The 14,514-nt window shown below is 45.6% G+C and overlaps 1 protein-coding gene, 1 long non-coding RNA gene and 1 other non-coding gene across 4 annotated transcripts in view; 1 reads left to right on the top strand and 2 right to left on the bottom strand.

Moving 5' to 3' along the window:
* Positions 1-6,761, top strand: part of HEBP1 (heme binding protein 1) — a 26,086-nt gene extending 19,325 nt beyond the window's left edge. The window contains exon 4 of the mRNA XM_010371014.2: positions 6,160-6,761. Coding sequence (XP_010369316.1) covers positions 6,160-6,331 — 172 coding nt within the window. The 3' untranslated portion in view covers positions 6,332-6,761. The remainder of the gene's footprint in view (positions 1-6,159) is intronic.
* On the bottom strand, positions 809-14,514 carry LOC104668351. 2 transcript variants are annotated; one of them, XR_004059719.1, is made up of 3 exons: positions 14,375-14,514; positions 1,749-1,915; positions 809-1,371 (listed from the first exon to the last, which is right to left on the bottom strand). It is a non-coding gene; the product is annotated as an uncharacterized LOC104668351 (long non-coding RNA). The 2 variants fall into 2 exon arrangements; XR_004059718.1 differs by lacking the exon at positions 14,375-14,514 and having other exon boundaries at positions 1,749-2,275.
* On the bottom strand, positions 9,171-9,261 carry LOC115900202. The gene has a single exon (XR_004059871.1). It is a non-coding gene; the product is annotated as a small nucleolar RNA SNORD88 (small nucleolar RNA).

The following is a 14,514-nucleotide window of genomic DNA, read 5'->3' as shown; positions in this document are numbered from 1 at the left end:
GCTGCCTTCTCTCCCAAGCACCAGCCTTACATTTCCAGCTCCCAGGAGGCATCACCACGTAATCCTCCTCAAGTATCTCACAAATCAGCATGTCCAAAACACAATGCAGATTTCCACGCAAAATCAGATCCCTTTCTGTGTTCTCTGTCTTAGTGATGGTCCCCTCCCTCCTCCTACCCATGCTGTTCCAATGTCATTCTGACTCCTTCACTTCTGCATCTAATTATTGGCTCAACCTGGTCAGCTCCCAGCTGTCCCTTCCTTCCCTTGCATCTACACAGGTCTTCGTCATCTCTTGCCTGAATCATGGCCATGGCATTGGCTCCCAGCTCTCCCATTTCTGATCCTTCTAAAGTGTCCTTTTATCACCACCTGCCTAAGGCACAGGACTGATCACATCGCCTGTCTTTGCTCAGAAACTGAGCCTCCCTAGAGGCTGCTCAGCTCTGGCTGGGGGCCTCAGGCCCATCCAACCAGACATTGGGTTTTGAACAAAAACCCAGTTAGTAATAAGATGCTTCATTTCCACTAGGAGAGGGCGGGTCAACTTTGGGTCCCAAATGTTTGACCAGGCAGTAAAGCCTAGTAAAAATGCCCTATGATGGCACTGACTACCCTCCACACACAGCACCACTCCCATGTCGACCTGATCTCAGAGCGTCCCACCCGCCACCACCCAACATGACTCCCACCCCGGACACAACATCCACTTCCAGACCTTTGCTCATACGTCCCCAGCTCCTCTCAATCCTCCCCAGCCTCTGTTTGTTGGAAGCTCTGTGAGGACAGAAGGTTGTCATATTGTTCATTGCCAGCATCAAGAAGAGATACTCTATTTCCAGACAAGGTCACATATACAAAAAAGGTAGAGATGCTCAATAAATGCTTAATATCACCTCTTAATACCTTCCCTTCGTGTTCTAAGTCAGAACCCATCATTTGCTATTCCTCACCCCCAGAACATTCTGGATGTACCTTCCACCTTCATTCCAGCATTTCCCTCCAGCCAGCATAATCCTTCTGTGTGTTTCTCTCCCGACCACCACACTTAGAGCTCTCGAGGGCGGAGAGACGTCTTTATCATCCTTACAGCTCTTATGATATCTGGCTTGCATTTTGTGCTCGGTGATGTTCAACTCAATAAGCAGGGGTCTAGCCTGGTTGAATGAAATGCTTATTGTGTGAAGCCTGTCTTCCTGTTGCAGAGAGACTGTCAGTTCCTGCTCTGATACTTCTTTTGCCTAGCACAGGGCTGCATGCACAGCAGACCGTACACCAGTGTGTGTTGATCCATTGATTGTTAAAGTTTCGAAGTTGAGTGGTCAAGCTCAGAGTCATTCTTCCTCCCTGCATGCCTGCACCGGACACTCCCTGAAAGATAATGCATTATGATTTTTTGCTTCCTTGGATGAAAGCCCCACTTCCCTCCACTAGCCCTCGCTATTGCCTGTGTCATCTTTCCCCTTTCTAACTCTTCCAGAGCTTTTGAGTCAGCTCCTTTTGTGTTTCTGGAATCAGGAGTGTGTGTATGTTTGAGATTCCTCAGTTCCCATGGTAACCAAATGCTTTATTTGGAATACTGAGCTCTGACATTGGGTGAGATAAAACACTGCCCTGGAGGAGAGCTTCTTTCAAGATGAGGCGTTTATAGATAGAGATGTATTCACAGGCTTACAAAAATAATGTACAGACTTCACGTTCATTTCTTTTAGGGGCTCAAAGCACTTTATGAGCATTTCTTAACTCACCTTCAAGCGCACGCACTGTTACTGTGCTCCATGTCCAGATTGGAAGCTGAGGCAGGAACCAATGAGGCAAAGTGTCTACGAATACAAGCAGAGTCAGCCAGAGCTAGGCTCCCTTCATACACCAGGGGTTCGTGGTAGGGTTTGGTTTCTGGCTTGTTTGTGCGGTTCTGTGATGGGAGTCAGTGTGGTTGGTTAAATTAGCAGAGAGGAGAACTCATGTATCTGTTCCCATAGCCCACCCAGTTGGTTTGTTTTCCAGTAAAAGGATTCTACGGTGAAGCAATAGGGAAAATTTTATCTGCATTACCAGCATTTCAGTCTGCCTGGGAATAAATATAAAGAATTGGGGGTTTTCCCAAAGTGAAATTTAGGAATCCCTGAATGATGACATTCTCCATCTCACTCTCTGCTGAGTTTCCTTCTGCTTCTCAGCCCCTTCTCACTGTCCTTTGGCCTGTCCTCTTTCTCCACCCACCACTTAGATATTAGGATTCTAAGAAGCAAGCTTCTGGCCTGCTGTTTGCACAACGTCTCTGCCACATGTCGCTTCTTACCATGATTATAGCCAGTACCTACTCGCTAGGCACTCCCAAGTTTCTGTCACTAGATCCTTCTCCTTCCCAAATCAGTATCTCTGACTCCAGTTCTCTCCCAAGCCTAAGGAGGTTTTTACATGGTCAGACACACATTTAGATAATAATTGTTGCATGAATGTATTTCACAGAGGGACCTTAATATTCATATGCCCCCCAAACTAAATCATGTACACCCCTACAGCTGCCTTTCCTGCCTAATGTTACCCTTTGGCCTTTAATCCCTATTCTGGTTAGCGGCATCTTCTTCTACCCAGAGGCTTAACTGGAAGCCCTGAAGAATCCTCTCTTCCTTTCTGTCTCTTACCTCCCTCCACATACAGGTACCTCTCAAATCTGCCTTTCTCCCACCTTCATCATCTCACACTTGGCTGTTCCTGGGTTCCAGTGGCCCCACAGCTCTCAACCCCTTGCCATTTCCCCTGTCCCTCCACTGTCACCAGTGGGATCCTTCCAAAACACAATTGGATCATGCCAGTCCTCTACTTTAAAACCCTTTCCAGGATGGATGTGGTGGCTCATGCCTGTAATCCCAGCACTTTAGGAGGCTGAGGCGGGTGGATCACCTGAGGTCAGGAGTTCGAGAACAGCCTGGCCAACATGGTGAAACCCCTTCTGTACTAAAAATGCAAAAATTAGCTGGGCATGTGCCTGTAGTCCCAGCTAGTCAGTAAGCTAAGGCAGGAAAATCACTAGAACCTCGGAGGCAGTGGTTGCAATAAGCCAAGATCGCGCCACTGCACTCCAGCCTGGGTAACAGAGCGAGACTCTGTCTCAAAAAAAACCCTTTCGTAGGTATAGCTGTGCATCTAGGATCAGGTTCAAACTCTTTAGCATGTCTTTCAAGGCCTTTGCATCTGGCTGCGGTGGATCCACTTCTCCTGTTTGAGTTCCCACCGCTGTCCCCTTAGTGTGTGCTCAGATGTTGATTATGTAAATGAGTGAGTGAGACTTACGTAAACACTTCACTCACTATGTCCTAAGTGCTGTCGTCTTTAGCTCTGTCAGGCTGAAGACATCATTTTTATTGTTTAGCACCGAATTGTTCATTTAACCGAGGGGTCTGATATGTTCAGGCACTATGTTAGGTGTTCAGCGTACATCAGTGGCCAAAAAATGATAAAAATCCCTGCCATGGTGCAGCCTATATTCTAGCAGAGGACACAAAACATAAACAATAAACTGAATGAGTAAATTATATGGTATGTTAAAAGGTGATAAGCACTGTTAAAAAAAGAAAGAAAAAGTAAAACATAGGAAGAAGATTGGGATGGGGTTAGGGAATGGGGTTACAAGGTTACAAAACATTTTAAGAGTAGGCCTAATTGAGAAAGTGAGAATTGAGCCAGTTCATAATATTACTTTGTTATTTTTTTAGTGGTATTTTTTGTTTTTATTTTGTTTTGGAGACAGGGTCTCAATGTATTGTCCAGGCCGGAATGCAGTGGCTATTCACAGATGTGATCAGAGCACACTGCAGTCTCAACTCCTGGCCTCAATCAGTGCTCCTGCCTCAGCCTCCCAAGTAACTGGGACCACAGGCATGCACTGCAACACTCGGCTACATGATTTTTTTTTTTTTTTTTTTTTTTTTTTTTTTTGTGGAGACAGAGTCTCACTCTGTCGCCCAGGCTGGAGTGCAGTGGCGTGATCCTGGCTCACTACAAGCTCTGCCTCCTGGGTTCACGCCATTCTCCTGCCTCAGCCTCCCGAGTAGCTGGAACTACAGGCGCCCGCCACCATTCCCGGCTAATTTTTTTGTATTTTTTTAGTAGAGATGGGATCTCACCATGTTAGCCAGGATGGTCTTGATCTCCTGACCTCATGATCCTCCCGCCTCAGCCTCCCAAAGTACTGGGATTACGGGTGCGAGCCACTGCACCCGGCCATGATATTTCTTTAGATTACCATCATGTCCCTCACCCTGGAGTCAGGAAAAGGCTATTCTGAGCAAATTGCCAAGTAACAATAATAGCTACTATTTGTTGTGAGCTTACTATGTGACAGGCTCTGCAATGGGCAGTTTGCACAGTCTTTTCTCCTTTAATCTTTACAGTGGCCTTTGAAGACTGATGTTATCACTATCCCTATTTTACCAGTGAAAAACCTGAAGATTTGAGAAATTAAAGAATTAGCTTAAGACCTAGAAAGGGCAGAGCTAGGATTTGAGCACACACTAGCCATTTTGCCTCTAACTGATGAAGGAAGACATTTGAGGACCACTCCTTTGGAGCTTTCCAAAATCAGTACTTAAAGAGCCAACATTGTCCCTTTACCTAGAGAACAATTCAGTGTCACAGCCCAAGTAGGGGCTGCACAGAGCACTCAACACCTGCTTCCACCTCCAGCACCTGTTTCATTTCAGACAAATGGTTCTCAATCTAAAGACATGGTTCATAAAAAACTCCAGTGTCTTTTATTGCCTGAAAAAAGTCTTTCCTGAATGTTCATCATCTGTCTACTAATCCAGTTTCCTCTCGTTTGAACCTCAGTGAAGCTAGAGCCCAACTTTCTTCATCTCCCTTATTATCTCTTCAATGTACTTGAAGAACCAAGCCTCTGCTATTCAAAATTGGTCTCAGTTTCATCCATGTTCAGTAGCTGTTGTCTAGACATTAGAACAACCAATCCACTACAGACAACATCCTGGGTGTTCACATCAGTGACCCTGCAATCAACATGCTGAATGCTTGTCCAGCATGACCAACCACATGTAAAAGAGCAAAGCATGATTCAGAGGACTCCACCAAAAATAATGCATTATTTGGCCTAATCTTGGCCTGGTGCAAATTCAGACTTTTGAGTCATACAGCTCATTAGAAATCGGGATGTACTTGACTCTAATAAAAATTTTAGTGCAACCCAGATTTAGAGTGGTATATTTAGGGTAGGCTACAAGACGAATTTTGGGACAGAAGCAGATGACGTAAGGGAGAGAATAATAATCTTGAAAAGAAAGACTTTATTGCTTCTCTGTCCCCAATTTCTGCCATCAAAAGAAATGCCAGATTTAGGAACAGTCTCTTTCCTTACTAGAAAAAGAAGGCTTTCATGATTTGAGCAGAAGAGAGGATTTATGAGAAGTGATTTCTTTATTTGGGGCATGTTTAAAGCTTGTGTGGGGCCCTTCCAAGTCTTCCTTGGGTCTTTGCCTTTGTTAGCTCTGAGTTTTTTTTGTTTTTGTTTTTTGTTTTTTGTTTTTTGACACAGGGTCTTGTGTTGCCCAGGCTAGCCTAGCTCTGTTTTTGAATGAAGCTGCCACAAGTCACTGCTGTGATGAATTCAGTCACTAGAGCTGCTCTGCTGTGGAAGGGGCGTTAGCTACCATACTCCCATATTCATTGCTGCAGCTCTGCCGGAAGTCGCCTGTAGTCTTCCTCCTTCCCAAGGTAGTGACAAAGCAGCAGAAAAGAGGTGCAACCGGGCAGTAGAGGGAGCCAGAGAAAATGGTGAAGGCTTGGCCTTTGGGAAAGCAAACCTACTGTCCCCTTGGGATATTTCAAGAAAGAAAAGGAGGCTTACATTTATACTCGGCTACTGTGTTCCAGGCCCTGCATCAGAGTTTTTCATGTCCATTACTGCATTTAACACTCATATCTTTGGGGGAAAAAGAAAATAGATCTCCTTTTACAGATGAGGAAACTGAGGCTCAGAGAGGTAAAATCAACCCATCTAGGAAGTAGTGACTCAGTCCCCAGTCTTACCACCCTAGCATGCTTGTCATAATAAGCGTGGTGAGTGACTTCTTTTTTCTAAAGATTCCCCCTCTCTCAGAGGTCATGTCCTTTCTTAACCAGCCCTTGCTCTTGAACCCCCAGGCAGTTCGGTGGTTATGCCAAGGAAGCAGACTACGTAGCACAAGCCACCCGGCTGCGTGCTGCCCTGGAGGGCACAGCCACCTACCAGGGGGACATCTACTTCTGCACCGGTTATGACCCTCCCATGAAGCCCTATGGACGGCGCAATGAGATCTGGCTGTTGAAGACATGAGTGACCCACTGAGACAAGAACTTCCTGGAAGCGTGCCTCTGTGTCTCCTTCCTCGGGGGGCAACAGGGGACAGTACTTCCCAAGTTCCAACTGCAAGTCCAACTTAACCAACTTTCCTTCAAAGTCAGTTACTGCCAATTTTCTGAAAAAAGCATGTTCCATATACTAAGTCTCTTTTCTCACGGTGGGAAATAGTACAGCCAAGATAGGCAGCATCCTTCTCATTGATTTAGAAAATTCTGCGGTAGACCAGAAAAATCCTGGCAGCTTTTCTCCAGCCATCTGGGTCACTAAAAACTATTTTCTAAAATTATTGAATTTGTATTTTGTTATTAAGGGGGAAATGTGATTTGTGCCTTTCATCTGTGATTCCTATAAGAGCTTTGTCTTCAGAAAAACTAAAAATAAAGGCATTGACTTAAATAGCTGAGACAAATCATAAGTGTAATTATTTCCAAGGTTCTACAGTCCTGAAGGTAATAGAGGTGTGGGTACTATTGATGGTGTTTACCATTGCAGGAACCCTATATTTAGAGCTCCCAAGTCCTTCAGAATATAAACCTGAAGATCCCAGGACACACACCATCCCTAAAGTAGGCATTTCCCATGACAGTTATGTAGCACTCCATGATTATAAGTTGAGGATTATGTTTGCAACTGTGGTCTGCAGAGGGTTCCAGGACTCACAAGAGCAGACTGAGAAGAAAAATCATTGCACTGTGGTACACAGACAATCCTGGAGACACGATATTTGCCGGGAGGATTGGTTCAGGAGGATGAGATGAGAAGCAGCTGGGGTCCAGTTTCATTAACCGAAGAGGATAGGAATGAAAGAAACAGTACAGTTTGGCCTGCAGAGAAGGACACAGATGCAAGGCTGTGAGCAGGAAGCGGGATGCAGCTGAGCTGGAGCAGAGCCCGTGCGTGAGCAGGGGAGGATGAAGCTCTCAGTGGGCCCAGGGCGTGTAGAAAGTACTCTGATCCTCATGGTGCACCAGGGCCCCACACTCTCAGCAGCCCTCCCTGGGACAGCTGGACAGGTTTTCAGGGAGAAACCCACCTTAGCACCCACCCACACCCCATTTGCTGTTTCTGTAGGAAACAGAAAAATGAGCTTTAATCCTCACCATGAAGAGTTCTTACTGGACGTAAAGTGGGGTTTCCTAAGGAGAGGAACAAGAACTATATGTCATCATCTTTCCTGGAGTCCTTTCAGCAGTCTTCTGAGGGATGGGCCATGACCATTTCTGAAGCTCCTGGGTGAAAATCATCATCCACCCAGCCTTGACTATCAGACACCATGCCTAGCACTTTGCATGCAGTGCCCCACTTATTCCATGGGCAACTCTGTGAGAAAGGTACTGCTGTTCCCACACACAGATGAGGAAGCTGAAGGTCCTACAGGCTCCCACACTTGGGAAGTGTTGGAGCCAAGATGAAAGTGCAGCCACAGAGGCCTTATTACATGTCAAGGAGTTTAAGTTTTGTTTTAAGAAAATTGAGGCTGGGTGCAGTGGCTCACACCTGTAATCTCAGCACTTTGGGAGGCCGAGGCAGGCGGATCATGAGGTCAGGAGATTGAGACCATGCTGGCTAACATGGTGAAACCCCGTCTCTACTAAAAATACAAAAAATTAGGCGGGCGTGGTGGCGGACGCCTGTAGTCCCAGCTACTCAGGAGGCTGAGGCAGGAGAATGACGTGAACCCAGGAGGCGGAGCTTGCAGTGAGCCGAGATTGCACCACTGCACTCCAGCCTGGGTGACAGAGCGAGACTCCATCTCAAAAAAAAAAAAAAAAAAAAAAAAAAAAGGAAAATTGAAAAGTGCATGGGCAGCTTTGAGCAGGAACATGATACTGTTATGTTTTAGAAAGAAAGTTCTGTCTACAGTGTGGAAAATAGACTGGAAAAAGGATATGACTGGAGACAGACAGACCAGTCACAAGACTAAGTCAAAACTAGATCATGGCAGTGGGGATGGAGAGAAGTAGACAGTTGGGAGCTAGAGAAGAGGTTAACAGGACTTAGTGACTGGTGAATGAGATGAGGAAAAAGTTTGAAGAGGATCAGGGCATTGCTCCAAACTATGCCACTGTGGCAAATTGGCTATTTTGAGCTGAAAGCAATGGAGAAATGGCAGATACAGGAAGTGCTGTCTGCCCTCCCCTTTTCTACCTAAAAGCAGTATGTAAATTTCCCCTGAGAAAGGTGCTCTCATTGTACTAGGAAGAGAAGAACATGCTTGTCACCAGGGATGGGAAGTCAATGCCAAGATGAGGCTGTACAAATCTTACTAAAATTACCCTTATCTTCCATCAGTTTCCCCAATATGTTTCCTAGTTACTTTCCCATCCCCCTTCCAGCCCAAACCCCTTTTTCCTTTGTCATGTCTCCACATTTCTGCTCCTGCCCCCTTGGACACATTTTCTACACAACTTCCAAAAGGATCTTTGCTTTAAAATTCTTATTTTGCACTTAGACTAAAATTCAACTCCATTTTATGACCTGCAAGGCCTTGTGTGATTTGGCACCTTCTGACTACTTCTTTCTTTCCAATCTCTCCCTTAATACCCTTCTGCCACAGTGGACTTTGAACACACGCGGCCCTTTTTTCCCTAGGGCCCTTGCACTAGCTGTTTTGTCTGCCTTTCCCTTTTCACTTCCTTTTCAAATGGCCAGGTCTGCTCATCCTACAGATCCTAGCTTAACTGCCTCCTCTTCGAAGAGGCCTTCAACGGCCCCTCTAGCTAAAGCAGAGTCAGTCCCCGCTATAGTTCTCCATCATACCATGACATTTTTGCTTTTTTCATAATACAAACCACAGTAAAATTAGTTTTCTTTTTCTCTCAGATCCCCAGGAGTCAAAGGTCTTGAGGAACACCGTGTCCTCCGGAGTGATCAGAGCCCAGTGCTGGACAACATGGGATGTAATTTTTTAACTTATTCATTTCCTTTTGTGTGTGTGTCTCTCACACAAGACTGTAAGTTTGATAAGGAGGATCCCTATACCTGCTTTGTTCCCCATTGTGTGCCCAGCACCTAGCTCAGGGGTCTATCATTTCAGAATGCACGAAACTGTAACAGAAAACTAACAGTAGCTTAAGCCAAGAAGGTTTTCTTTTCCCACATAACAAGAAATCCAGAGACAGGTTCAGTGGTCAATGTTGATGTCTCTGTGCTTGTCTTTCTCTCTCCCTCAGGGCTACAAGGTGGCTGATGCAGCTCTTGCCATCTCATCCATGTTCAAGGCAGGAAATTAGGGAGAGGGGGACAGACTGTATCAGTTGCATCTGTCCCATTTTATGAAGAAACAGAAGCCTTCCCAAAACCCATCCGAGTTCTACTTTTATCTCATGGGCCAAAACTAACACCCAGGGCCATCCATAGCTGCAAGGGATAGTGTGTGTTGGGCTTTGTAACCTCTATAGTGAGGAGCAGCAAGGAAGAAGAATATTCCGAATGGTTTTGAGGTAGCTGATCAACAGTGTCTTTTGCAAGGGGACTATGTGAAGATGTGTATACCTGAGGTCAAGAGTTTGGGAAGATGGGAAACAGCTGGAGAGATGCGTTGAGGCCAGATTGCAGAGGATCGTAAAGACTTTAATTCTATATTCTCACTTCTTTTTTTTTTTTTTTTTCTTTTCTTGAGAGAGAGTCTCACTGTGTCACCCAGGCTGGAGTGCAGTGGCGTGATCTCGGCTCACTGCAGCCTCTGCCTCCTGGGTTCAAGCGATTCTCCTGCCTCAGCCTCCCAAGTAGCTGGGATTACAGGTGCGTGCCACCATACCCAGCTAATTTTTGTATTTTTAGTAGAGATGGGGTTTCACCATATTGGCCAGGCTCATCTCGAACCCCTGGCCTCAAGTGATCCATCTGCCTCAGCCTCCCAAAGTGCTGGGATTACAGGCATGAGCCACCACACCTGGTCTATTCTCACTTCTGAGCCAGGGCACATGGCTCAGGAGCACTAGCTGCCTCCCCTCATGGTGTCTCTTGCTTCCCCCGTCTCTCCTCTCTCCCACTTTGAAAACCCAAAACAGTGGAGCATGGTCAAGATGAGGAAGGGAGGAGGCATCTTCAGTCCCCTACCCACAGCGAGGCCATAGCAGGTGACTGGATGATAGTGATAGAATGAATTAAGAGAAAAAGGGATTAGGAGCCAGGGAAATGAAGGAAGTTTGTCCTTGTTCTGGACTTACGAATGAAAAACAGAACCAATGAGACTAGGATTTCTAATTGTCCATCTGTGGATTAGTAAAGCAATCTTTTTTCCTGAGTCCCAGTTATCCTCTTGTCAGTATCTTTCCCAAAATATACTGATGGAAAAACCCTCTGGCCCCATCTCATTCCTCTCTAGGGCCTGGATTAGGGCATATGGCTAATATTTTAGATTGTAAATTGGATAGCAGTAACCAGAAGAATACAGATATTAATAAAATCTAAACTGTACTCTAGGTTTAATGCTCAGGACCACAGCCTGAAGGCTGCTGCCTCAGCCAGGCACACTGGCTCACACCTGTAACCCCAGCACTTTGTGGGGCAGAGGTGGGTGGAATGCTTGAGGTCAGGACTTCGAGACCAACCTGGCCAATATGGTGAAATGCTGTCTCTACTAAAAATATAAAAATTAGCCAAGTGTGGCGGCACATGCCTGTAGTCCCAGCTACTCAGGAGTCTGAGGCACAAGAATCATCTGAACCTGGGAGGTGGAGGTTGCAGTGAGCCAAGATCGCGCCACTGCACTCCAGCCTGGGTGACAGAGCGAGATTCTGTCTCAGAAAAAATAAATAAATAAATAAAAACCTACTGCCTCTGCAGATTAGCGTATATGAGAATGTTTTCCCTCCCCCAGAAGCCATCTTCCCTAGGCATGAATATTCCTTGCATGTTTTGTGAGCACCGCCCAGTAAAATTTGTTCTGGATGCTCCACAGCACGCCACCACATTCTCATGCTCATCTGAGTGTTTAAGGGCCATAGGGTGACTGTATGTAAATACAGTGGAAGGCTTGGCTGAGCTCAGGGAGTTAATTGGTCATCACTTGTTTAAGAAAGACCTCCTTAATTACATTTGGCTTCTCCACTCCTGAGTAATGTTACTTTGATCATGAGCACAGTAATTAAAGTTTCATAGCATGCCGCATTGGTAGGTATATAGTTGACTGAATGCCATGGATCTTGCCTTTGAATTTATATTTCTAACTAGCTCTGGCCTTTTTCTTTAGAAGTAATTTTGTTTCTATAGCAACATTATTCTAGAGGAACTGGGGACAGACCCAAACAATATCCACAAATGCAGAATCAAGAATCAAACCGTGTAAGGTGGAAATGCCGGAGTGGGCTGAAGGTATGGCAAGAATTGGTGTAGGCTATGAAGAGCTATTGCATAATCAAACTTCAAGTAAAAAGACCTCCTGTCTCCTTGGCAATGAATTAATTAGACCCTCATCAAAAAGTCTTTTTTTTTTTTTTTTTTTTTTAAGATGGAATCTCACTGAGTCACCCAGGCTGGAGTGCAGTGGTGCGATCTCAGTTCACTGCAACCTCCGCCTCTTCGGTTCAAACGATTCTCTTGCCTCAGCCTCCCGAGTAGCTGGGACTACAGGTGTGCACCACCATACCCAGCTAATGTTTTTGTATTTTTAGTAGAGATGGGCTTTCACCATGTTGGCCAGGCTATTCTTGAACTCCTGACCTCAAGTGATCTGCCCGCCCCGGCCTCCCAAAGTGCTGGGATTACAGGCATGAGCCACCACACCCAGCCAAAAAAGTCATTTCAAGAGTGGGCTCAAACCCCAGCTCTTCTCATATCCTGCCTCTTGCTCCCTTATGGGTTCCTTACCTTCCAGCAGCACTGGAATTATTGCTGGTTCCCCTGGCAGCCTCCCCACCGCCCCTCCTTCATGCCTTCACTCATACTGCTCACACACCTACAATCCCCAATCCCTTTAGAGTCCAGCTCAAAAGTCTGAATTCTTCCTTGCTCCCTTCAGGAACACTCCATTTTCTCTATGATTTCTAATCCCTCCCCACCCCACACCCATAGCATAAAGGATGTGTGCACCATAGATGCTCCGTTCTATTAATGTAGATTGGCTGGAATTTTAAAATATAAGAGCTATTGATAGCTAATATTTATTGAGCATTCACCACATCCCAGGAACTGTGCAAACTTGTTACATGAACTACCTTACATATTCTACACAACCCTATGAGGTGTTCACTAGCACCATCATCTCTACCCCGTGTACAGATGAACTGGGGCAGTCAGAGAGGCTCATTAGCATGCTCCAGGCTACACAGATGATCTGTGACAGAGTCAGAATTTGAGCCCATGCTCTTATCTGTTCTGCAATACAGTACTAAATGCTCAGTTCAATGGCCGGTTTCCCCGGCTGGCAAGAAAGGAAATAAGGCAGGGTGTGAACCTACCAGTGAGTACGCTGGTTGGTTGTTCCCTCATCCCTGTGTAATTTACTCCATGGCTCAGCCAAAGTGGCAGTGATATAATCCCTGTGTCCCTAGGGTATGTGCTGCTGCCTGGAATTTAAATGAACAAACTCCATGAGATCAAAACTCCAGAAGCAGCATAGATACCCAGCAGCAACCTGTTTGCCACTTGTCAAATTAGCAGCCCTTGTTTCCTCTCATAAAGTAAAACTCAGCTGAAAAAAATTCTTATGCCACCAATACAAACACAAGACTATGCCCCTTCTTATATAATGTCTATGACAGACTTTTGAATATTTAATGTATGTTTGTGATCCTGTTGTCTCTGCTTACTTTTTAGAGCCCTTTCTTAGGGGCTAGCAGATTGTGGATTCATACCAGGGTGTCTGCCAGTGTGAGCAGAATGTGTCTTATGTTGGAGGGCCCTAAACTGGAGGCACAGCCCAGCAAAGCCTTGACCATTCTAAGAATCAAAAGGAAGCTTCAGCATGCAAAGGCTCCATGGAGGAAGTGGACTTACGGGAGTTGATTTAATTATTAGGAGAAGAGGCTTCTTGGTCATTGGAGAACACCACCCTTGCCTCCTTCCCTCACTCAGAGGATCAGGTGTCCCACCTTCCATCCAAAGCTCATCCTGTCACCTGTGCTGGGGGCCAGGTCTCTCACTTCCTCAGGAATTCATTCTACCATCTACTCTGTCCTGGTTATTTCAGCCTCTCCCTGGTCTCTGGCTCCTCCTTCTCAACATAAATTCATGCTCACATCTCTTTAATTGGAACAACAGAAAACATCTTCCTTCAATCTAATCTTGCTTTCCAGGTACATCTCAGCTCTCTCATTACCTCTATAAATTGCCTTAGAAATGACTTTACACAGAGTGTTTACATCCTTCCCCCTCATTTCCTCCACTCATTGACATTCACTTTCTCTGAAACTGATCATCATGAAGTCCAGCATAGTTGGCCTTTATCAGGCTGAACAGCTCCTCTGTACTGATCAATACTGAGATCCTCCTTCTCCCTGGTATTCTTCCTCTGGTACCTGTGACCTGCCATTCTCCAGGTGCACCTGCCTCAGACTACCTCCCTACTTCTTTCATAGGCGCATCCCTCACTGCCCACCCCTAAACGTTGGTGTCCCCAGGAGGGGATTCTCTACCCTCTTCTGGCTGCATCATGTCATTGCGCCCACTCCCAACAGCAGGTCATCCATGACCATGAAAATCGTGCACATGGGTTCTGTGACCATCCATGACCTATTGACTCCTAAGGATTTATTTACAGCCCATCTTTCTTCTTGACTTAGTTTTTTCCTTCATCTCATCTCCTTTCAAAATGTCACCCTCAGGCATGCAGAAATAAGAAATGGGTTTACTGCTGAGACATACACTGAATAATTCCTCTTTGATACAAAAACATAACAAAAATTCTGGGTTTTTTTTTTTTTTTTTTTTCAGACAGAGTCACTCTGTTGCCCAGGCCAGAGTGCAGTGACACAATCTAGGCTCACTGCAACCTCTGCCTCCTGGGTTCAAGTGATTCTCATGCCTTAGCCTCCCAAATAGCTGGGATTACAGGTACATGTGCCACCACACCTGGTGAATTTTTGAATTTTTAGTAGAGATGGGGCTTTACCATGTTGGCCAGGCTGGTCTCAAACTCCTGGCCTCAAGCAATCTGCCTGATTAGGCCTCCCAAAATGCTGGGATTATAGGCAAGAGCCATTGCTCCCGAC

Source organism: Rhinopithecus roxellana, chromosome 10 (assembly GCF_007565055.1).
Source record: "Rhinopithecus roxellana isolate Shanxi Qingling chromosome 10, ASM756505v1, whole genome shotgun sequence".
NCBI classification, from domain to species: Eukaryota; Metazoa; Chordata; class Mammalia; order Primates; family Cercopithecidae; genus Rhinopithecus; species Rhinopithecus roxellana.
This window is presented reverse-complemented; position numbering and strand designations above follow the sequence as displayed.